General features: G+C 40.6%; 3 protein-coding genes across 6 annotated transcripts in view; 2 read left to right on the top strand and 1 right to left on the bottom strand.

Moving 5' to 3' along the window:
* The first annotated feature begins 4 nt into the window (after positions 1-4).
* Aimp2 (aminoacyl tRNA synthetase complex interacting multifunctional protein 2) lies at positions 5-8,352 on the top strand. 3 transcript variants are annotated; one of them, XM_005339717.5, is made up of 4 exons: positions 5-160; positions 4,645-4,851; positions 6,684-6,915; positions 7,821-8,352. In XM_005339717.5, exons 1-4 carry the CDS (start codon positions 146-148, stop codon positions 8,207-8,209), a joined length of 843 nt encoding a protein of 280 aa, XP_005339774.2. In that variant the 5' UTR covers positions 5-145; the 3' UTR covers positions 8,210-8,352. The 3 variants fall into 3 exon arrangements, with proteins under 3 accessions (XP_005339774.2, XP_077879834.1, XP_077879835.1); XM_078023708.1 differs by having other exon boundaries at positions 5-280; XM_078023709.1 differs by lacking the exon at positions 4,645-4,851 and having other exon boundaries at positions 5-280.
* Eif2ak1 (eukaryotic translation initiation factor 2 alpha kinase 1) overlaps positions 8,345-22,091 on the bottom strand; it is a 41,010-nt gene continuing 27,263 nt past the window's right edge. For both annotated transcript variants that reach the window (XM_078023707.1, XM_005339716.5), the window contains 5 exons: positions 20,811-20,911; positions 14,863-14,977; positions 14,572-14,654; positions 12,623-12,856; positions 8,345-9,556 (listed from right to left, as the gene is read on the bottom strand). In XM_078023707.1, the coding sequence (XP_077879833.1) occupies positions 9,440-9,556; positions 12,623-12,856; positions 14,572-14,654; positions 14,863-14,977; positions 20,811-20,911 (650 nt within the window). In that variant the 3' untranslated portion in view covers positions 8,345-9,439. The remainder of the gene's footprint in view (positions 9,557-12,622; positions 12,857-14,571; positions 14,655-14,862; positions 14,978-20,810; positions 20,912-22,091) is intronic.
* Ankrd61 (ankyrin repeat domain 61) lies at positions 16,663-20,132 on the top strand. Its single transcript, XM_013364930.4, has 3 exons — positions 16,663-17,020; positions 18,074-18,171; positions 19,066-20,132. Exons 1-3 carry the CDS (start codon positions 16,805-16,807, stop codon positions 20,009-20,011), a joined length of 1,260 nt encoding a protein of 419 aa, XP_013220384.1. The 5' UTR covers positions 16,663-16,804; the 3' UTR covers positions 20,012-20,132.

Below are 22,091 nucleotides of genomic sequence, written 5' to 3'. Positions count from 1 at the left end.
TGAACCAATTAGAACTCACGGACTGCGTTTTCCCGAACGCCTCAAGCAGGGTCAGAAAGAAGGTAGCCGTAGTTCGTCGTGACCCCAGACGGATTTTTAGCGTTCGTGTCCGACGCCCGCCACCTTCCTTCCTTTGGTTCCCGCCATGCCGATGTACCAGGTAAAGCCCTATCACGGGGGCGGCGCACCGCTGCGTGTAGAGCTTCCCACCTGCATGTACCGGCTCCCCAACGTGCACTGTAGGACCGGCAGCCCCGCGCCCGAGGCGGGCCACGTGCAGGTAGGAGTGCGCGGCCCCCGCCCAGTGCGCAGGCGCTGCGGCCGGGCCGCACCCCACATCCCCCCCCCCCCGCCACCTCTCCAGTGCGCAGGCGCTGCGTTGGCCGGGACCCGTCGGACCTGGTCGTGACCCACGTATCTGGGACAAACTGGGCGATGGACCCGGCTGCCAGCCCCACTCTGGCCCCACGCACCGCCCGGTCTTCGAATCATCCTAAATTATATCTCTTAAAAGATCTATCTATCTTTTCTCTACTTTTTTGGCATAAGACTTCTTAAGCATTTTTATTATGAAATTTTACCCACAGAAAAGTGGCTAATACGTAATGCTCATTTTGAAGAATTAGCGAACTTGAAAGTCACCACCACCCCAGTTTGACACTTATTATCAGCACCCCACCTTCCCATTTACAACTTTCCTCCAAGGGTCTTGAATGATGGTAGTAATATCTTGCTTGCCCCTGTTGTTTTGCATGCTAAGTATACATCCCTATACAATATAGTCTTTTTAAAAAACTCTTTTAAATAACTATTTATTACGTGGTGCTGAGGATCGAACCCAGTGCCTAATGTGCTAGGCAAGCGCTCTAGCACTAAACCACAACCCCCGCCCTACAATATAGTCTTGCTGTAAGTGAGACATACAGTATCTTTCTATTGTGACTGCCTTTCTTTTGTAGACGTGATTTTTAAGTGTAATTTTACTGCAACAGTGAAGTGTTTGTCTTCTTTGCAGTGTGATGTTCCACTGAGTGTCTATACCACCATTATTTTTCTTCCTGCTGCTCATGGGCACTGGATTGTTTTCCATTTTCAGCTATTCTGAATAATCCTGCAGCAAATAGTCTTATTCATTACCTGACACAGGATATAAACTAAGAAATGGGATCGTTGGCCCAATGGGCAGATCAGTCTTCTACTTTACTGGATAAATGGCTTTCCAAAGTGGTTATACCAGTTTATCCTTTCACTAGCCTTGGAGAATTCTTCATGTTTGCACTCTTCACCAAGCTGATGGGCATCTAATGAAGTCATCTTAATGTAGGTGTCCTAAGGTAGTTGTAGTTTGGATTTCTCCAACTTTAAGTAAATTGAATGCCTTTTCATGTTTTCTTGGCCATTTTGATTGCCTATCTTATAAATATTTTCACTCTTTTATCGATTGCAAATGCATATCTGGATTTCTGGTAGCAAAAACATTCTGTCCCTTCTGACAGGAGGTGAGTAAATAGATTTTTGTGGTCAGTTTTCCCATTGTTTATTATGCTTCACTTTGTTGTAATGACTTTCTGCCTAGATTGGAAGGAATGTTAGTTTGAAACCCAAGGACATTAATAATCGTCTCACTACAGAGCTAAGCCAAAAATGACAGATATGGTTCAGTGGTCCTTCAACTAGAGACTGCCACGGAGACATGGCCCAGTGCCCCTTCAATTGCACAATCCAAGAGAACCATAAAGAAAACCTGGAGAGGGATGTCATACCTTTTTTTTGGGGGGGGTACTGGGGATTAAAACCAGGGGTATTTTATTAGTAAGCTACATCCTCAGCCCTTTTTTATTTTTGAGTTGCTGAGGCTAGCCTTGAACTTGTGATCCTCCTGCCTCAGCCTCCCAAGTCACTGGGATTACAGGTGTGTGTCACAATGCCTGTCTGTCATCTCTTATTTGAGACCCAAATTTTGTTCATTTAAATCTGCTGCCTGAGTTCCTTTGAGCTTTAATCTATGAATTTATGACTTAGAAAACACACAGTCCTGCAGCTCTGGCAAATCCCTTAGCACATGTTAATATAGATACACAAATAATTAGAAACCAAGCATATCTAGAGCAAATGAGAGTAACACAAAGAAGCAGTTGCTTCTAAATACATATGAGATAAAACAAATGAATATCAAGTCACAATCTCTCACCTCAACAAGGAAAACTAAGGCCAGCACTGGAAGGAATCCATGAGATAAAGCAGATCTTGCAGATCTTGAGCATTTTGGTATTATTTAGATCAAGAAGGGCTAGGTCAACCTGTGCTGGGGCTCAGAAATCACAGACCATGTCACATGTACAGTTCTTACTTCAGACATTCCCAGAGTGGGTTGACTGAGTTTTTAATTTAGTTGCTCTTCTTTGGCCCTACTGGGTAAGTAGAAATGAGCAAAACTGTGTATGGGTTGGTTACAAGAGATTGGAAATGTTACTCAGAGAGAGCGTCTTCACATAACAGGATGTTTTCCAGGGGCTAGTCCTACCTGTTGCATCTTGCATTCAAACTCACTTCCAGCCAGCACTTAATTATTTAAGTGGCATCCTTTATTATTTTTTATTCTATCTAAAAGTCAGTGGACTTAAATTCCTTTGATGTCTAAAATTTTAAGAGCAACAAGCAAGGAGAGATGAGATAGTGCTTAATAAGTGCCAGCATAAGTAGAAGTTAATCAGACCACAGAGGAGAAAGTATTGCAGATGGAGGGAACAGCATGTGTGAAGATCCTGTGGTAGAAGGGAGCCTGGTGTTTTAGAAACTTATAATGGTGTGGTTTAAGTGCAGAATAAGGGAGAGAATTGTGTTGGAGACACCAAGATTCTAGATAATACAAGGTATTTTTTAAGCCATGTTAAAGACTTTTATTTTAAGAGCCTAAGCAATTCGACTTGTCACCACAGGGGAAATGGTGACAAGGTCCAAATTTGTTTTTAAAACTAATTAGTATTTTAAGGAATGAATTGGAGCAGCAGATCAGAATGGGTGCTATGTGAACAGTAAGGAAATTGGGCCAGGTGAAAAAAATGATGGCCTGGCCTTGGGTGGTGATGGTAAAGGCAATCGTAAAAGCCAGAGGATTCCAGAAATATTTGGGAGGTAAAACTAGCAGCAGCACCTGGTGATAAGTTGGATATAAGAGAGAGGGAGGTGTGACTGGTGGGGGAGCAGATGTTCCTAAGAAAATTGAACTTGGCTTCACACAAATGTAAGCAAATACTCCTCCACTTCCATTGTATCATGAGTACTTAATTATAATAAACTCAAAGTCATTGCCACTTTTTTGATTATTCTAACTAATATGAGCATTTTCCTGATGCTGAATTTATTTGTTCCCTCAACTCAAAATGGATCATCTGTTGTGAGAACTCACAAATCTGTAAACAGGTTGTATGATATGACTGTGGGGAGGTTACTTGTTATTGCCTTTTAAAGTACGTCTGTAGGACATTTCTCAGCAAATATTATTGGTTATTTTCTGTGTACCAGACTGTGTACTGTGTAAAAAGAATGCTGCTGGGTGGGGTGGCACATGCCTATAATCCCAATGACTTGGGAAGCTGAGACAGGAGAATCACAAGTTTGAGGCCAACCTCAGCAACTTAATGAGGCTCTGTCTCAAAATAAAAAAGGGCTAGGAATGCAGCTGGGGTTGTGGCTCAGCGGTAGAGCACTTGCCTAGCATGCGCAAGGCCTTGGGTTCGATCCTCGGCACCACATAAAAATAAATAAATTAAATAAAGGTATTGTGTCTAACCAAAAAAAAAAGGCCAAGGGTGGCTCAATGGCTGAACACCCCTGGGTTTAATACAGAGTACCAAAAAAAAATTTCACACCCTGCTGAAGGAGTCTTCTTGAATTCTGTCTGTGCTCCCTTTTCCCTTCTGTCAGTGTAAATTATTAAGTTAGTCTCATTGCTCCCTCCCACTCTTTGTTAACTAATGTAAGTATTTTTAATTACTTTATTATTAAGAATAGAGAGTGTTGGGTGCAGTGGGAGGCTAAGGCAGCTAAATTGCTTGAGCCCAGGAGTTTAGGGCCAGCCTGGGCAACATGGTAAGAATGAGTCTCAAAAAACCATTAGCCAGGTGCCTACAATCCCAGCAGCTCAGAAGCTGAGGCAGGAGGATTGTGAGTTCAAAGCCAGCCACAGCAAACTTGAGGCAGTGAGCAACTCAGTGAGACCCTGTCTCTAAAAAAAAAAAAAACAACATATATATATATATATATATATATATATATACACACAAAAAGAAAAAAAAAATAGGGCTGGGGATGAGGCTCAGTGGTCAAGTGTCCCTGAGTTCAATCCCTGGCACCCCCACCCCCCAAAATTATAAAGTGATTTGTGTTCATTTTCTACCCTTCTCTATTCTTGGACAAAATTACCTGAAATAGGAATCAGACAATTTCAAAGTGACTTTAAGTCACAATGTTTCTCCTTTATTTTAGAGCATTTGTGGATCTATTTGGAGAACCTGTTAGATGGGAGGGTTGGGGGGATGAAATGATTTTGCTGATTCATTGTAATGGCTTTTAAAGAGTGGCGAGCGAATGGGACAAAGTAAAACAAGTGATCAAATGTAGGCCATTTGTTGGTTTGTTTAGGAAGCACCTGACCCCTCTCTGCAAGCTCTTGAGTCCCGCCAAGATGATATTTTAAAACGTTTGTATGAGTTGAAAGCTGCAGTCGATGGTCTCTCCAAGATGATTCACACACCAGATGCAGACATGGATGTGACAAACATCATGCAAGCTGATGAGCCCACTACTTTAACAACCAATGCATTAGATTTGAATTCAGTGCTTGGAAAGGTAGGTTCATTTAGAAAGCTGAGTGACAGTGTATGTGTTGGATAGTTGTTTGTGCCAGAAAAATCATGCCAGTGTGATTTTTGCCTTGCTTTCTAGTTCTCAAAGGTAGAGCAAGGAGCATGTTCTTTTTTTCTCTAAATAATTGTACCTTAGCACAGAACAGGTTTAGAAGGCAAGAGTGAAGCCAATGCAAGCTCCAAAGCTCCTTCTTAATTTCTCAGACTCTGGGGAGAATGGGAGGAGCAGTAGGCAGAGAGAGACAAGTTACAGTCTCCTGAGGGTCCAAGGTCTGTTTACCAGCCTTGAAGTCCTGAAGTACAGGTCTCCACTTATTTATGAGGTCTTCTCAGAGGCTCAATAGTGGCAGCCTTAACGTTTTGAGAGAAGCATTGGCTGCCCAGGCACGTGTATCTCACCAACCCTTTTGAGATACATTGCTGAAAGCTGGTCCCTCATTCTGTTTCCTGCATATTTTCCTCAAATTCAGTTTGCTATGTTAGAATAGTCCTTGTCAGCCAGCTTTCATGATTGAAGTTTATAGGTTTCAGCTAATTTAGGGGAATAATCTGCTAAGCAAAGAATGTCTTATTAAAAACTGGTATTTAGGGCTGGGGCTGTAGATCAGTGGTAGAGCACCCAACTGGCACCTGTGAGGCACTAAGTTTGATCCTCAGCATCACATAAAAATAAATAAAGATATTGTGTCCAACTACAACTAAAAAAAAAAAAAAAAAAAAACTGGTATTTAATTGAGGGTTCAAAGGGTTTGTCCCAAAATTCCCTACTGTATCTATTCCTCTGCCCACCCATTCTGTACTGACTTCTAAAGGAGACCTGACCAGGCCCCCAACACAACAGAATAGTGATTTCTCAGTGTGTGGCATTTTGATACCTCTGAAGGCACAGCATCGAGTAATGTGATCTTTTTGGGGAACTGCAAAGTGTTCTATTTAGCTTGGCGTGAAGGACATCAATCCAACGTGGCAGGCTGTGTGCAAAAGGTTAAGGAATCAGGTTATGATTGTCTACATGAATTGTATTTGTTATTAAGAGCAAAAGCATAGAAATAAGAATGTCAACCTCTAAAAAATGACTGTAGGTATAGCTGTGTTCAGTGGTATGTGCCTATAATCCCAGCCATTTGGGAAGCCAAGACTGGGGGATCACAAATTCAATGCCAGCCACAGCAACTTAGTAAAGCCTAGTGAGACCCTATCTCAAAATAAAAAACAAAAAAGGCTGGGGATGTAGCTCAGTGGTAAAGTTTTCCTGGATGCATTCAGTCCCCAGGACAAAATAAGTAAATAAAAAGGCTGCAAGCCTTGGCACTTTGGTCAGCACTAAGGATGCAGAATGTCTTCTCCCCTCTTCGGCAGTGACCTCTGGAGCCAAGACCCTTTTTCAAGGGGCATTGAAATACCTTGATGAACACAAATTGGTATAGAAACCCTAAGTGTGGTCATTGTTAAGATTGGTAGCTGGAGGAATTACACATTGATTGTTTTTAACTTGGTTTTATCTCAGATAAAAAGGACAGACAGAAATGTCATCCCCAGTGTTGTTTTGTATTTGACAGTAAAGTCTACTTTCTAATCATGGGGAGCCAGCAGTGGAGAGCTTAAGACATGGAGTCAGCCACATCCAGCCTCCACTTCTGAGCTCAGTATCCTTTTAGTAAGTTACTTGCCTCACCGGGACTCAAGTTTTCCTGGCTGTAAGGTGGGATCCTAACAGTACCTCCTTTGTGGGAGCCAGGGATTCAGTTCAGTAATCCTGGCAATATCCCCTGGCGCTTGCTCTGGATGGCTGTGTTGTTCTGGTCTCTCTCCTAGGACTATGGAGCACTGAAAGACATCGTGATCAACGCAAACCCTGCCTCCCCTCCTCTCTGCCTGCTCGTGCTGCATAGGCTGCTCTGTGAGAGCTACAGGGTGCTATCCACTGTGCACACACATTCATCAGTGAAAAGTGTGCCCGAGAACCTTCTCAAGTGCTTTGGGGAACAGACTAGGAAACAGCCCCGTCATGAGTATCAGCTGGGCTTCACTCTAATTTGGAAGAATGGTGAGTAGAGGACAGAGTTAACCTTCACATATGAACAGATAGGCCACAAAGGGACAGGACACTACAGCAGAGTGGAGCTGCTTGTCATCGGGTCAGATCCTCTCCATATAGAAAACTTGGGGCAGTTCTAGAAGTGGAACAGAGATGAATCTTGACAGAGGATGCCCTCATTGTTCTAGGTGGTGAGGACTTTCAGTGAGAGACAGTTCCAGATGGAATCTATCCAACCAGGCAGAACTGAGGTGAAGCAACATAGCTGACCCTCTCCTTCTACAAAACTTATGCCAGGGACACTTTACTTTTCGTACGGCTCTTGAAGGGTGTGTCACTGATGTGTGTCCTGTTTAGGTTTATACAGAGGGCGGTGAGTTAATGCCGTTCATCAGTAATGACTTCACTGCCCTTAGCTCCACAAGTAGAGAAGTTATGAGGGCAGAGTCCCTGACTAAGGCTATAGGACTCCCAGTTTCCTGTCCTCAGCTTCCAAATCCCTTGGCAACAGAGGTTGGGGTGGATGGTCTAATAAGGTCCTTACAGCTTGAAAATCGTCAAAATCAAATAGCAGAAGGGCTACTTGGGTATGTTTTGTTTGTTTTAATATATTTTTTAGTTTGTTTATGAACACAGTATCTTTATTTTTCTGTGGTGCTGAAGATGGAACCCAGTGCCTCACATGTGCTAGGCAAGTGCTCTACCACTGAGCCACAACCCTAGCCCTTGGGTATGTTTTTAACATACAGTTTGCATTTAAATGCTATTGGAGGTGTGAAAAATGTGATGTTCTTAAAAATACTTTCCCCCCTTGCAAGTTTGTGATTATTGGTGACTTCCCCCTTCCAGATAACACAAGTACCTCCCTCAGTAGCTGCCACTCACATGTTGCCTGTTGTGTTTCTCCCTTTCAGTGCCCAAGACTCAAATGAAGTTCAGTGTCCAGACAATGTGCCCCATTGAAGGAGAAGGGAACATTGCACGTTTCTTGTTCTCTCTGTTTGGCCAGAAGCATAATGCTATCAACTCAACCCTCATAGATAGCTGGGTAGATATTGCTATTTTTCAGCTAAAAGAGGGGAGCAGTAAAGAAAAAGCAGCTGTTTTCCGCTCCATGAACTCTGCTCTGGGGAAGAGCCCGTGGCTGGTTGGGAACGAGCTCACCGTGGCAGATGTTGTGCTGTGGTCTGTGCTCCAACAGACCGGAGGCTGCAGTGCGACGGCACCAGCCAACGTGCAGCGGTGGCTGAGATCATGTGAAAACCTGGCCCCCTTCAATGCTGCGCTCAAGCTCCTTAAGTGAATTTCAACAACTGGTTTTAAAGGGTTTTCATTTTAAGAATGGTGCTGCTTCATGCCTATTGTCAATAAGGGGACTTGTACTAGAATCAAAGTCTTTATATTAAGACAATTTTCAAATATCAATAAAAGCATCACATAACTTAAGGGTTTCATTTTATTTAAAATTCATTAAAACTGTGCAGTATGTATGAGGACTGCAAACTGTGGGAGGCACATCAGATCACTGCCTCAGGAATGTAGGCTGTTGGGGAAGCTGAAGGCCAGGGCAAAGGCAGGAAAGGTGGTACTGCTGTCCTCAGGTCACCTAGGTGCAAATCCAAAACTCTCTGGGGCAGGTTTATAGAATGATGCGGAGTCGGAGGTGCAACGAGAGAGGTAAGTTGGAGATGGTGCAGAAAAACGGAAGTTCCACCTTAGAGGCAGCCAGAATCAGCAGGTGGTTTTGAGCCAAGGAGTGATGCAATAAGGTGTCTTTCTGGTAACTAGCTTCAGCAGCAATGCCACAGGGCTTGGGAGAGTGGCACCTGCTGGAATGTGACAATCCAGCTGGCATGCAGGCCTCCACGTGGGCAGTGGAAAAGGGAGAGCACCCTTGGATTCTATAGTAGAACCTTCTGGAGGAGGACTGGATGGCCAATAAGCAGAATTTAAAGAGGAATTACTGAGTGATGCTTAAGTTTTTAGTTTCAGAATCTGAGCAGAAATATTTAAGTAGGAAACTCAGGAAAAGAAGCCTGGAAGAGAGAAGAGAAAGAGCAGAACAGGTTTAAGGTAGAAGGGCTAGAGATCTGGCTCAGTAGTAGAGCCTTTGACATGCAGGAGGCTCTGGGTTCAATCTCCAGAACCACACAAAAAAAAGAAAGAAAGAAAAATTAATTTAGAGCAAGCTTAGATCATGAAAAAACTACTTAAGGAAAAGGCAGCAGGGGGTACTTTTACATCTTTAATAAGTCTTCTACAGGTTTCCTAAATACAATTAAGAATTATACAATCTATATCCTACTGAAGATTGAAAGTTTACATTCCAGTTACTTATTCTAAGAAGTAAGTCCACTTTCATATTACTGATGTAGCCTAAATTAAGGCTAGACAGGTAAGCTCCCATTTTACATGCCATCTTTTCTTTCTCCCTTCCACTCAGCCACCCGGCTCTTAGAGCCTGGCCTGTGCCTGCTACGCTTTGAAAGAGAGACAGAGCCTGGCAGGAGGGGACCTGGGTGCTTGGGTAGCCTCAGGTTTGCAGGCCATCCTTAAGACCTCTGTCTTGAGAAAGAAGGCTTAGCTGTTTCTTTAGTTCTTCAATTTCTTTTTCTTGCTCTATTATCTTCATCTGTAGGGTGAGATTAACCTGGAAAGAGAAAATGTTTAAGTTCAGTTAAAATGGCTCAGTGGTAGAGGATACAGGCAGCAAGCCTGCCTGAGGCCCTGGTGATCCCCCACACCACAATAAATAAATAAACAAAACAGTAACAGGCAGTTGCTTTGCCTAGTTCCAGTATACATGATTCCAGTTTTCACAGATTAAATATCACCAATCACCCAAATGCATGGCTCCAGGGTCAGCTGCCATGATATGTACTAACTGCAACTGTGTATAACTTTCCTCAGCTCCCAAGGTACTGTGTAAGTGAACAAAGCACATTAAGATAAGGGGCCAAACTTATCTTTGAAAATCTATCAGTGCTAGATCACTATACATCTGTTAGTTAACAACAAGTGATTGTGTTGCCTCCCTGTCTTCCAGTGAGGAACCTACCTAACATTTTCTTAAAATGGGTAATGAAAGAGCATATTGGCCAACAAATATGAAAAGTGTTAATGCTGGAAGCATATATGAATCAAATGTAAATGGCGGATAGAAGAGTAGCCTGGTTGCAGGAATAGGGACACTATCAGAAAAACAATAGATGTGTGCTCACAGAATAAGAACAGATTTCAATCTAAGTTAGGAAACAGGTGATCTACCAGCAAAAAAACATACTCTCAGAGATGTTTCACAACACTAAAAAGAGAAAGGGGGGTAGCATGACAATTAACCAAGTGACAGAAAACAAAAAATGCTTGCTCCACATCCCATGCTACCAAATGAAGGTGGCAGGCACTGTTCACACTATTCCTGGAACTCATTAACATTCTTTATTACTCTGCACTATCTAAACATTGGTTTTATGATCTTCTTCATTTCAGTGTGAAAATTTTAATGTTTCCAAACTTTAAAGATCACAGAACAATTGTAACCTTTCCTATTGATTGTAAAGATCCCTTGGCATGTTTTAACTTTGTAGTCACTTTTACAGTCCCATAACACCATGCAAAGAAAGGACTGCCTATGTATAAACCCTACATGTACAGGATGTGTGGGGTTTGTTTTTGTTTTGTTTAATAAAACCTTACAAGATGGGAGGATCTTTTTCCATAAATACCAAATAACTATCAATTCTAATAGCTCCTGACTGGATGCTAGAGAATCCTTCCTTAAGAGGATAAATGCCTATGCTTGGTTTTAAAAGAACCACACTTGAGGCTAGGATTGTGGCTCAGTGGTAGAGCTCTCCCCTAGCATGGGCAGGACCCGGGTTCAATCCTCAGCACCACATTTAAAAAAATGAATAAAGGCATTATGTTGTGTCCATCTACATCTAAAAAATAAATATTAAAGAAAAAAAAAAAGAACCACACCTGGGGCTGGATTTGTGGCTCAGTAGTAGAACACTTACCTAGCAGGTGTGAGGCCCTAAGTTCAATTCTCTATATATATATATATATATATATATATATATATATATATATATATATTTCTTTTAAAGAACCACACCTCTACTTTCATTTTCTCAAAAGTATCACATCTACCATTTTACCATCTAAACTAATAAAATTTATTTTTAATTGAAAATTAATATGATTTAAATAAAAGAAAAATCAACTTCCTGATTTTTCTCCCCTTTGGCTGCTAGGGAAGGAACTCAGGGCTTTATGCGTGCTAAGTATACCTCTACCATTCATTCACGAAAATATCCCCTATGGATTCTTTTAAACAATCATTACAATTGATTTCCAAACAACTGCTATCAGAATCACTTCAAGAGTTTGTTAAAATACAAACTGCTGCCCAATCCCAGAACTCCTTCCCTTCCGCCTATTTTTTTTTTTTTTTGTACTGGGAATAAACTCTCGGCACTTAACCACCAAGCCACATCCCCAACCCTTTTTATTTTTTATTTAGAGACAGGATCTCGCTAAGTTGCTGAGGCTGGTTTTGTAGTCACAATCCTCCTGCCTCAGCCTCCCCAGCCACTGGGATTACAGGTGTGAGCCACTGTGCCCAGCTCAGAATTCCTCTTTTAACAGGTTGGGAGACTGGTGAGGGCCTAAGAATTCTACCAAATTCCCAAGAGATTTTTTCTGCTGACCTAGAGACTAAGAAAACTTCCACACTCACAGACTGCTGCACAAACACTTGTTTTAATTACTTGGGAATCTTGCAAACATGCAGATTTTCACTGAGAATGTGGAGCTCCCAGGTAGCACTGATGCAGCTGATCTGAGGACCATACTTTGAGCAGGAAAGCACTACACAATGTGTGAATATATCTTTGACTCAAGCTTTAATTAAATCTTAGAAAGTTTCTTGCCCCACCCCAGCCTTTCCTGAGGATTGAACCTAGGAGTGCTTCACCACTGACCTACACCCCAACCCCACCATTTTTTTTTTTTTAATTGAAATGGGATCTTGCTAAATTGCCATGGCTTCAAACTTATGATCTTTCTGGTTCAGTCTCCTCAAGCTGATGGGATTATATGTGTGTGCCACTGTGTCCAACTTAAATCTTACAAGTTTCTAGAACAGAATGGATGAATTACCTACTGGTTCCAGTATACACAGACTAGTGACTATACCTAACACTGTGAACATGGTCAGGAAGGAGGAAGGGAATGGGATCCCCTGGAGAACACCATATTACAAGGCTGAAAACCAACACTGAAAGCTCTCCTTGTGGCAAAGGTTTACTGTTCTAGCTACTCCTTAGAATTATTACTCTCTTTTGCCCTTTGATATGTGTCCCTTTTTATTAGTGGGCACTTTTATAATAATTTTAAAAAGGTTCATGGTTGAAAAGGAAAAATAAAAACCTTCTCACTGACTTACTAGCAAGATGAGCCTAAAAAGTGAAACTTATTTAAAAATAAAGACTGGAAAGCTGGCAGTGAGTCAACTCATGTAAACCCCCAATACAAATGTGCTATAGTATAAGCTTATACTTGTTATGTTGTTAGGAAATCCAGAATGAATGGGCTTAAGGTTTCCAAAAACCTTAATTGAAACTCAACTGATCTTCATGAAATAGGATTCACAATTTAAACAAATTCTATTCAAGCTGGATACTTCCCCCAGAATTAAAAAAAATTTACATACATTTCCAGAAGTTTGGAAAAGTTCACTCTGCAGCAGCTGAAGAGCAGATGGTCTCTGAGATGCATTCCTCCGAGTTAAGTGCTGGATATACTTGGTTTGTACTGGACACCTTTTACTAAGGGATTCAGGTATGTGACCAGTTCTTACTCCTGTTAAAACTGCTGCTCGCTCCATTTCTGTCCCAAAGGGCTGAAAGAGTTCAAGCAGGATCACACCCAAGCTGTACATATCTGACTGGAAAAGAACAAAAAAGGGGGGTTCAAGAATACAATTTGAAGGGGCTGGGGATGTGGCTCAAGCAGTAGCGCGCTTGCCTGGCATGTGTGTGGCCCGGGTTCGATCCTCAGCACCACATACAAACAAAGATGTTGTGTCCACCGAGAATTAAAAAATAAATATTAAAAAATTGTCTCTCTCTCTCTCTCTTTAAAAAAAAAAAAAAAAAAAAAAGAATACAACTTGAAGTTAAAATGGCACTTCCAAGGCAGTTTACACTCTCAAACAAGCAAGGATTTCTAAGAATGAGGATTTACAGTCACAGACAGGAATACAACAGGAAGGCCCATGCTTTACAGAGACAAGTGTCTATCCCAAGCAAGAGGTGACCAGGATTTTCACAGCCTGATCTCTTTAATACCCAAAAGGGACACCCCTAGGCATGCAGGATTGGTGGTCAGTGAAAGGGCAGCAATATTTCCCACCACCCACAGCAATCATAGCCCTACGACTGTCTCCACCATCCATGACAATCCAGGCCTGACGCAGGCAGAGCAACATAAGCTTGTGACTCCTAGTACCAACAATACAAGACTATCACCAGATCCTTTTCTAGTTTAACCTCTGCCTATACTCTAAGCATTCCTGGTAATGTTTGCAAATTCTGCATAAGATCTGTGCTACTGGGCTAGGGCTATAGCTTAGTAGTAGAACACTTGCCTAGCATGTGTGAGACACTGGGTTTGATCCTTAGCATCACATAAAAATAAACAAAGACATTCTGTCCATTTACAACTACAGAAAAAAAAAAAGAAAAAAAGATTCTGTGCTACTGCTAAGAATGATTGCACACACCTGTAATCCCAGCAACTCATGAGGCTGAGGCTACCCTGAACAACTTAGCGAGGCCTTGTCTCAAAAAATAAAAAGGGCTAGATATATAGCTCAGTGGTAGTGCCTGGGTTCACTCCCCAGGACAAAAAGGGAAAGAACTAATTACTTTCCCTAAAAACTAGTTTTTTAGGATGGTCTTTACCAGATAGGCTTTTAGAGACAGCCATAGTTTCTTTTGCCAGTTCTTTCCCAATAGCTAAAACACTGATGGATTCCTCAAAAAGAAGAAAATTGAATAGACTTATTTTGAAAAGAGAATTTACTTTAACGCTTCTTTAAGAAAATAAAAGATACTGGGCACAGTGGCACACACCTGTAATCCCAGGAGACTAAGGCTGGAAGACAGTGAGTTCAAAGTCAGCCTCAGCAATTTAGAGAAGCCCTAAACAACTCAGTGACCCTATCTCAATAAAATACAAAAAAGAGCTGGAGTGTGGCTCAGTGGTTAAGCATCCTGGGTTCAATCCCCAGTACCAAAAAAAAAAAGGGGGGGCTTCCCTGTAGCATTTATTTACATAAGCTTAAAATGAAAAGCTGAACAAAGGCCTCTCAGAATTCTTACTTCCTGAATTGAATGGTGACATTTTAAAGGGGAAAGTTCACTTCAGGAACAATTTGAGACATCCATGGGTTAGAAATAGTAAAGTAGCCTAAAGGGCAACACAATCAGATTCAGGTGAAAAGTGAGGCTTCTTACTAGAGCAGCATGGTTAGTAGGTCACCTGCAGGGCTATTCTCTCCAGACATCTCTACTATACAGCTTCTGCACTTACTGTCCTATTTGATAATTAATGATTACAGAACAACTCAAATGAAAAAAAGAAAGCAACAAATCCTACCTTGGCATCGTACTCAGATCCTTCCAATTGCTCAGGTGAGGCGTACAGACAAGTACCCACTCTGGAAGTATGTGTTGGTGTACCTACAGTTGAAAAAGCACATATTAAACACTAAGGGTTAACACTGTCAACATTAAGAAATACGATAAGCAGGGGACTGTAGCTCCTACGGGGACAACAACTATATTTTGTTTTTATCTTAGTTTTGTTATTAAATTTTTATGATGGTCTTTAAATACCAACATGTTTGACCATGTTCCTTTTTTAATACAAAAACAAAAAACTGCTTACCCTTCCCATTTCTATTGGTCCAATCTGAATTCTTCTGTATGATGTCTGTGCAGGCCAGGCCAAAGTCTCCTATTTTAACTTGCTGATCAGGACCATGAAGAAAAATATTTCTAGGCTGTAAACAAACACAACATTTCCACTCTTTACTTTTCTTAAAACAAATAGTGAAGACTCATAAGTGTTAAGAGCTATTAACTCTGACACAGAATGCAATGGGACATGCCTGTAATCCCAACAACTCTCAAGAGGCTGAAGCAGGAAGGCGGCAAGTTTGAGATCAGCCTAGGCAACTTAGCAAGACCCTTTCTCAAAAACAAAATAAAAAGGGTTAGCTATGTTATAGTCAAAAAAATAAATAAATAAAAAGGGTTGGGGATGTCAACATCTGTAGGTTGAATCCCTAATACCACAAAAAGAAAAAAAAAGAAGAAGAAGAAGAAAGCAACTCAGAAGTAAGTAGCCCTGTCAAAAATTAAAACTTTAAGCAACAGTTCTCAAATTTGGCTGTATGTTAGAATTATCAGAGGAGTTCATAAGAATCTCAACATCCAGGCTGGGGAATCTCAACATCCATGTCATTCCTCATTTCCACTAAGTAAAAAACTGGATGAGGCTGGATGTAAGTCCCAAAGGTATTTCACATTTATAACCATTAATGTAAGAGCATGCTTTATACTAAGACAAGTGCTTCTTGACCTTGTCTGTGTGTTATCATGTGAGAAGCTTTTAAGAACTGTCCTCTAATAGTCAAAGACTGATTTTTTCACGAAAACTTTCGGGAGTTTGCTGTTTTTTTGGTGGAGTGGGAAGTGTTATGAATTGAACCTAGGGTCTTGTACATGCTAAGCACACTTCCCCAGGCCAACATTTTTTTTTTTTTTTTTTTGGAAACAACATCTCGCTATTTTGGCTGATCCCAAAATCCCAACCCTTCTACCTCAGTTTCCCTCAGCCACAAAGCCCAACAAATTTGGTATTTTTCATAAGTTCTCAGATATCTCATATGTTAGTTAGGGTTGGGAACAACAATTATCACACTCTGAAGACAAACATTTGATATATTTAAGCAATCTTCACAGATCCAAAACATCTTCCAACCACACTATTCCTACACCAGTGAAAAACTGCATCTAGCCAGGTACAGTGGCACATGTCTGTAATCCTAGCTACTCGGGAGGCAGAGGCAGGAGGATAGCAAGTTCAAAGCCAGCATCAGCAATTTAGCAAGGAGAACTATCTCAAATTTCAAAAGGGCTGGGGATGTGCTCAGTAATAGAGCACTTCCATAGCATACGTGAGGCTGTGGATTTGATCCCCAGCACAGCAAAAAACGAAAAAAAAAAAAAATGCACCTACATGGGGAAAGATTCTACTAAAATTAACACACACACACACACACACACACACACACACACTTGGATTGAAAGTTGTTTTCTTGGGCTGGGATGGTGGCTCAGTGGTATACAAGAACAAGAGGACTTGCTTCACATGTGTGAGGCACTGGGTTCAATTCTCAGTACCACATATAAATAAATGAATAAAATAAAGGTCCATCAACAACTAAAAAAAATTTTTTAAAGTTGTTTTCTTACTTTTAAATGTAATAATTTGATGTTAATATATAAATACCCTGTTTAGTTCTGTTAGTTGTTTGAACTAAGTTATCTGGAAGAGAAAGCAGAAGTAAGTGTAAGATGACAGTTAAAATGTTTTTGTGACTGTGTAGAAAAGCCTAAATACTCTGCTGGCATTTGGTTCTATGCAATCAGATAACAAAGTCTGAAGAAGTTTGGCTCCAATTAAAAAATGAACTGTATTCACAAATATAATCCTCAACAATTCTAGAATAGTTCTAGAACTGCACTAAAGGGATCATCATAAAGAAACAAATTGATTCCATAACAGCAATTTCCCCTGAACTCACAAGTCTCAAGATTTTCTGATGGGAAATATAACCAAGAAGGGAAGCAGAAACCTGGTAATTGACAGTACCAAGTCACTGGAGGACAGCTCAACCACAGCACTGCACACTAAGCTATACGAAGCCATAATTAAAGATGACTGCACTACAATCAAGGCACTTCTCAGAAACCACCCTGTCAACCAGCCCCTGACTATTCTGGCCAGCTCCACCAGCTATAGATTACATCTGAGCCAGGTATCCTCTTTTATACTTAGTCACTTTTAGATAAATGAGGGAGAAACATGATCTAACACTTGTGAACTATCTAAGCTCTTTGCTGCCCTAACAAAACATGTGGCTCAGCCACCAACCAGCCCATCCCCCTACAGGGCAGAGTGCAGGTCTGCAAGACCTCCCTTACATTCACTATGTGTAAACTAATGGAAGAAAAGACTAGAACTTATTTGGCTCAAAGAACATTAGATCACCCTTCTCAAAGATAACCCTTAGTAAGGCCCTTAGCAACTTAAACCTGTCTCAAAATAAAAAAATAAAAAGGGATGAGGACATAGCTCAGTGCTCAAGCACCCCTAGGTTCAGTCCCCAGTTAACCATTTAAAAACAAAAAAGGAGGGGCTAGGGTTGTGGTGGAACGCTCACCCAGCACGTGTGAGGCACTGGGTTCCATCCTCAGCACCACATAAAAATAAATAAATCAAATAAAGGTATTGTATCCAACTACAACTAAAAAAAAGAAAATTTTTTTTTTAAAAAAAGGAAGTCAGCTTCACTTTTCCTCCTCTCCCCCATATCTTACAGCCACAGTATAAAACCACACATTCCTCTTTTTCTCTCTGTACACATATATATTTTTTAAGAACTAGCATAAACAGCTCTGCTAATCATAGACAGAACATATGCTACGTTATCTTTGAAACCCCAAAAATGCAGGGTTTGCTGCTGATGATATGACTTTGGTAAAGCCTTAAACCAAGCACCTACTTGCTTGTCACTACAATTTAAGGATAAATAATTTTAGAGCATTAATTATACACTATGAGTTCTTCACAAAGATACAGCTTTCAAAGTCATGAGTGTTGCCTTGATAAATTTGCATTTCTGTAAAATACAGATTCTATAATATGAAACTCCCTGGATACCGGTCATTTAAAATAGACAATAGCAAAGAAAAATTTCAACACATATGCCAGAATACTACTGAACCAATGTAAAACTAACATACTTGGTTCCCTTGGAATGGCAAGCTAGCACAAATTGTGCTTTTAATACATTTTGGTCTCCCCACAGCAAACACAGTCCATTATCCCAATTCATCTGGCCGCAGAATACCACAAGGCACCAAGTTTGCTCTGTTTGTTAGAACATGGAGCTGATCCAGAAGTAAGGTAAGTGAATTTAGCAGGCCATCTAAAGTGACCATCTGAGTGACTCAGGGGTTATCTATCCTAGTTACTTAGGGGCCTGTTCATTCTTCATGGGTTATGAACTACAAATCATCATGTTTTGAATGAACCTACTCCTGTTATGACTAGATGATATACTAGAAAAATTGGAGAAGATGCAAAAACACAAACCAGACAGCCAAATTAATGCACATTGAGTATTAAGTGCTCAATAACAGTGTTGTGGAAAATACATTAAGTTCTGGCCTGAGCCTTCAGGAAGTCTAATAACCTAAGAAAAAACAAGACAATGGGTTTTCTTGTTTATGACTCTCCATGAGAAGGTAAGCTTGATGACAGAAATTTATCCTCCTCACTACTCCATCTCCAACACCTAAACCAAATGCCTGCCACTGATAGAACTACTCTCAATCTCTCCCTGCACCTTTACCCCCACCCCAGCTTTCCAAGTCTCCTCCAAACCTGCCCCATCCATCATGGACTCCCCACATCTCCTCAGGGGCTCCTCCGAGCACCCCTTCCTCCGAGCACCTCAAAACTACATAACATCCTTGGATGAAGCCCCTGCACCTCTCTGCAAGTTGCCCACTTCCAATATTACTCCATGGGTTAACTATTCTCCCGTCTGTAAGCCCTCCAGAGGCAAGGGCCACTTATTATTCACTACGTCCTTGGCCCAGGGCCTCACAATAATAAATCTATAAAACTGAAAACTTGTGGATATCCTAAGAAATTAACCAGCAACAGAGATTCTGAAACATTTCTTCAAAGTAGTTAAAGGATATTAAGAAAATATTGCCTTCTTAAACATTTAATTTTTCATTCAGAGCCATTCTCACTGTTAATCTAGTTAACATGTGATAAATACCCTTCCAGGGACACACGCGGCCTCACGGCTCTTCACTTGATGTTACTGCATTGGCCAATCACTTCTACCACATGGACAAAACCAGGCGACAGAATCCAAAGGATCCTGACAGACATTCAGAATAATGCTGTACTGTGTCTCCGCATTTTGTGTGAACATGGAGCTCAAGTTAATGCCCGGGTAGACAACAGCAACAAACATTCACCCCTCCACCTGGCCATAACGTATGGAACCTACCCAGTTCTCTCCATTTTGACCCAAAATGGTGCTCAGGTCAATGCCATTAATGAATCCAGCATGACACCCCTTCACATGGCTGCAGATGTACTGAATAAGGAAATGATGGAAACGCTCATTGCATGTGGTGCAAATGTTAACTGTGCTGTCTCTTCTACCGGGAACACAGCCCTGAAGCTGGCAGTGTGTACAGCATCAAGCAAGGCAGGCCGATTGCTAGCAGCAGGGGTTAGCTGTATCCGTATGCTGCTACTTCATGGAGCCAAAGTTAATGCCCAGGACTATGAAGGTCAAACAGCTCTCCATGAGGCATGTTTTGGAGGCAGAGAGGCAATAATAAATCTCTTGCTGGAATTTGAAGCAAATGTCAACATTTTAACAAAAAACTCAGAATCTCCAATTTATATGTACCTTCAACGCAGTTCCAACATCAGAGATGTGACACTTCTTGCCAGGCTACTTTATCACACTTACCCTTTGAGATTGACCAATAAGCAAGGTATCCTACCTGCAGGAATCATGCTACCAGAATTCCACCTCTTAAAGGAAACCCTAATAAACTTTTCTCAAAAACCTTTATCCCTAGAGGATATCTGTACAAGAAACATCAGAAACGTTTATGGTGAGAAATACAAACAACACCTGAAGAAACTTCTCCCGATGAAGATGTGGAACTCTATATACTGCTGTTATGATTTAGCTTACCTCTTGAAATAAGACCTCCAGGTTCCTTAGTGCCAGAGAATTTCAACAACTCAAAATGCTTTTTCTGGCTAGACATACACCAGAAAATACATAACTCATCATCCTTACATCCCAATGTAGAAACTACTGGTTCCTAAACCCTTTTCAAAAAATAAAGTGATTTGCACATTAATTTTTTTAATATTTTTAGTTGTACATGGGCTCAATACATTTATTTATTTTTATGTGGTGCTGAGGATAGAACCAAGTGCCTCACGTACAAGGCAAGCGCCCTACCACTGAGCCACAATCCCAGCCCCTGCACATTAACTCTTATGCTCCTTAATTTTCTTTTAAATGCCTTTATCACAATTTAAGTTTTGCCTGAAAAATAAACAACTTACTTTAAAATTTGTCAGCAAAAGAAGAAAATATTTTTCTTGATAGTCTTTTGTGGATTAAAAACTGGAATAGTGCTTATCATCATTTTTCAAGCAGCAAAAAATTAAACTTTCCCAGAAAGTTTATTATCTAATGCTATGATAATATATAAGCATTTCTGACAGTACTAAGTACATTCAGCATCACTAATATTAGAACAGTACCTGGACTCCAAGAGTAACGTTCAAATACTCTAAAATTGCTGTTTTTAATTTAATCTAAGGTTTTCTTGACTGGACCTATGCAATGATGATTTATACAGAAGTAACAATGACCTTCCAAGTATATGAACAAGGGTACATCATCTCACTGTACCCAGGGAGCCCACATCAAGTCACCCCTCACATAAAGTCACCACTACTGCTTTCAAGGATTCAGATACCCAACTTACCTTCAGATCTCTGTGTACAATTCCCATGTCATGTATGTAAAATACACCTTCCACCAATTCTTGAAAAATTTTTGTTGCAACACTGGCCATAACATAAGGACCTGGAAGGCAGGGTTGGAAATAGCTTCATTTCTCTATTTTTTAAAATCCATTATATTAATATCTAAATGTTAAGGTGATTCAGACACTTAGATAACACTCAAGTTTTTAACAACGTCAAGGAGCTGTGGAGCACAATCTGAAGCACAAAGTCAACACAGAAAGTGTTCCTCAGCTAGAGAAGAAACCATCAGACTGGCACCCAATCCTTGATGGACTGTGTGACCTGAAAGAAAGGACCTCTAATTTCACCCAGAATCAATTTCACCCTGTATCAACTACCTTTTAAACAATTCTCAGGCATTAGATGACTAACTTAGATATAGTTTAAGTTCCCATCAACCCTTGACATCCTGAGATCTAATGCTAATAAATCCAATTTCTTAGCCCACAATATATTAAAGATATTACAAATAGTGGAATAAGATAAATTTTATTTGATTGAGAGGTAAATTTCTATCATCTGGAAGACTTATTTGCAAAAATGACTGACAAATGAAGTATGTGGCAAAAAGAAAAAAGTATAGGGCATGGTGGTGCAAGCCTATAATCCCAGTAACTTGGTAGGCTGAAGCAGGAGGATCAGAGGTTCGAGACCAGCCTGGGCAACTTAACCCTTAACTTAACCCTTTCCTCAAAGTAAAAAATAAAAGGGACTGAAGATATAGCTCAGTAGTAAGGCATCTTTGGGTTTCCCAGTACCAAGAAAAAAAAAGTGAACTAATTCATCTAATTAATATTTATAAGACTAAATAAAAAATTAATAAAGAAAGAAATCCTGGAGTTTGCCTGCCAATTAAGTTTAGTAATATCAAACTAGGCATTTAATAGCTCAGTCATTTTAAATCATTAACTAATCTATTGTTTACATTCATATAAAAGAACCCTGCATGTTCTTCTTGAATGAGCCTTGTTTGTTTTAGAGCTCAAACCTACTCCACACACACACAGAGGATAATTTTTACAATATCTAGTTTATAATTGGGCAAGTACTTCAGAAGACAAACCTCTCTCTCTCTCTCTCTCTCTCTCTCTCTCTCTCTCTCTCTCACTCTGTGTGTGTGTGTGTGTGTGTGTGTGTGTGTGTGTTAAAAGCAATGGTTCCATTTATAAAAGACCCCTGCTCTGACTACCTATCACACAAAAGTGATTACCACACTCCTGTCTAGATAGAAAAGTAAG

The sequence above is a fragment of the Ictidomys tridecemlineatus genome, chromosome 10 (genome assembly GCF_052094955.1).
Source record: "Ictidomys tridecemlineatus isolate mIctTri1 chromosome 10, mIctTri1.hap1, whole genome shotgun sequence".
Taxonomy (NCBI): domain Eukaryota; kingdom Metazoa; phylum Chordata; class Mammalia; order Rodentia; family Sciuridae; genus Ictidomys; species Ictidomys tridecemlineatus.
Note: the sequence above shows the minus strand (reverse complement) of the source record. Positions and strands in the feature narration are given on the sequence as shown.

Bases quoted from the DNA above. Each gene is read 5' to 3' on its own strand.
- Aimp2 (XM_078023708.1), top strand. From the start codon at position 146: ATGCCGATGTACCAGGTAAAGCCCTATCACGGGGGCGGCGCACCGCTG. The intron at 281-4,644 runs GTAGGAGTGCGC...TGGTTTGTTTAG, and splicing joins CCGAGGCGGGCCACGTGCAG to GAAGCACCTGACCCCTCTCT. The intron at 4,852-6,683 runs GTAGGTTCATTT...TCTCTCTCCTAG, and splicing joins TGAATTCAGTGCTTGGAAAG to GACTATGGAGCACTGAAAGA.
- Ankrd61 (XM_013364930.4), top strand. From the start codon at position 16,805: ATGGGAAATATAACCAAGAAGGGAAGCAGAAACCTGGTAATTGACAGT. The intron at 17,021-18,073 runs GTATCCTCTTTT...GTCTCCCCACAG, and splicing joins ATAGATTACATCTGAGCCAG to CAAACACAGTCCATTATCCC. The intron at 18,172-19,065 runs GTAAGTGAATTT...ATACCCTTCCAG, and splicing joins GGAGCTGATCCAGAAGTAAG to GGACACACGCGGCCTCACGG.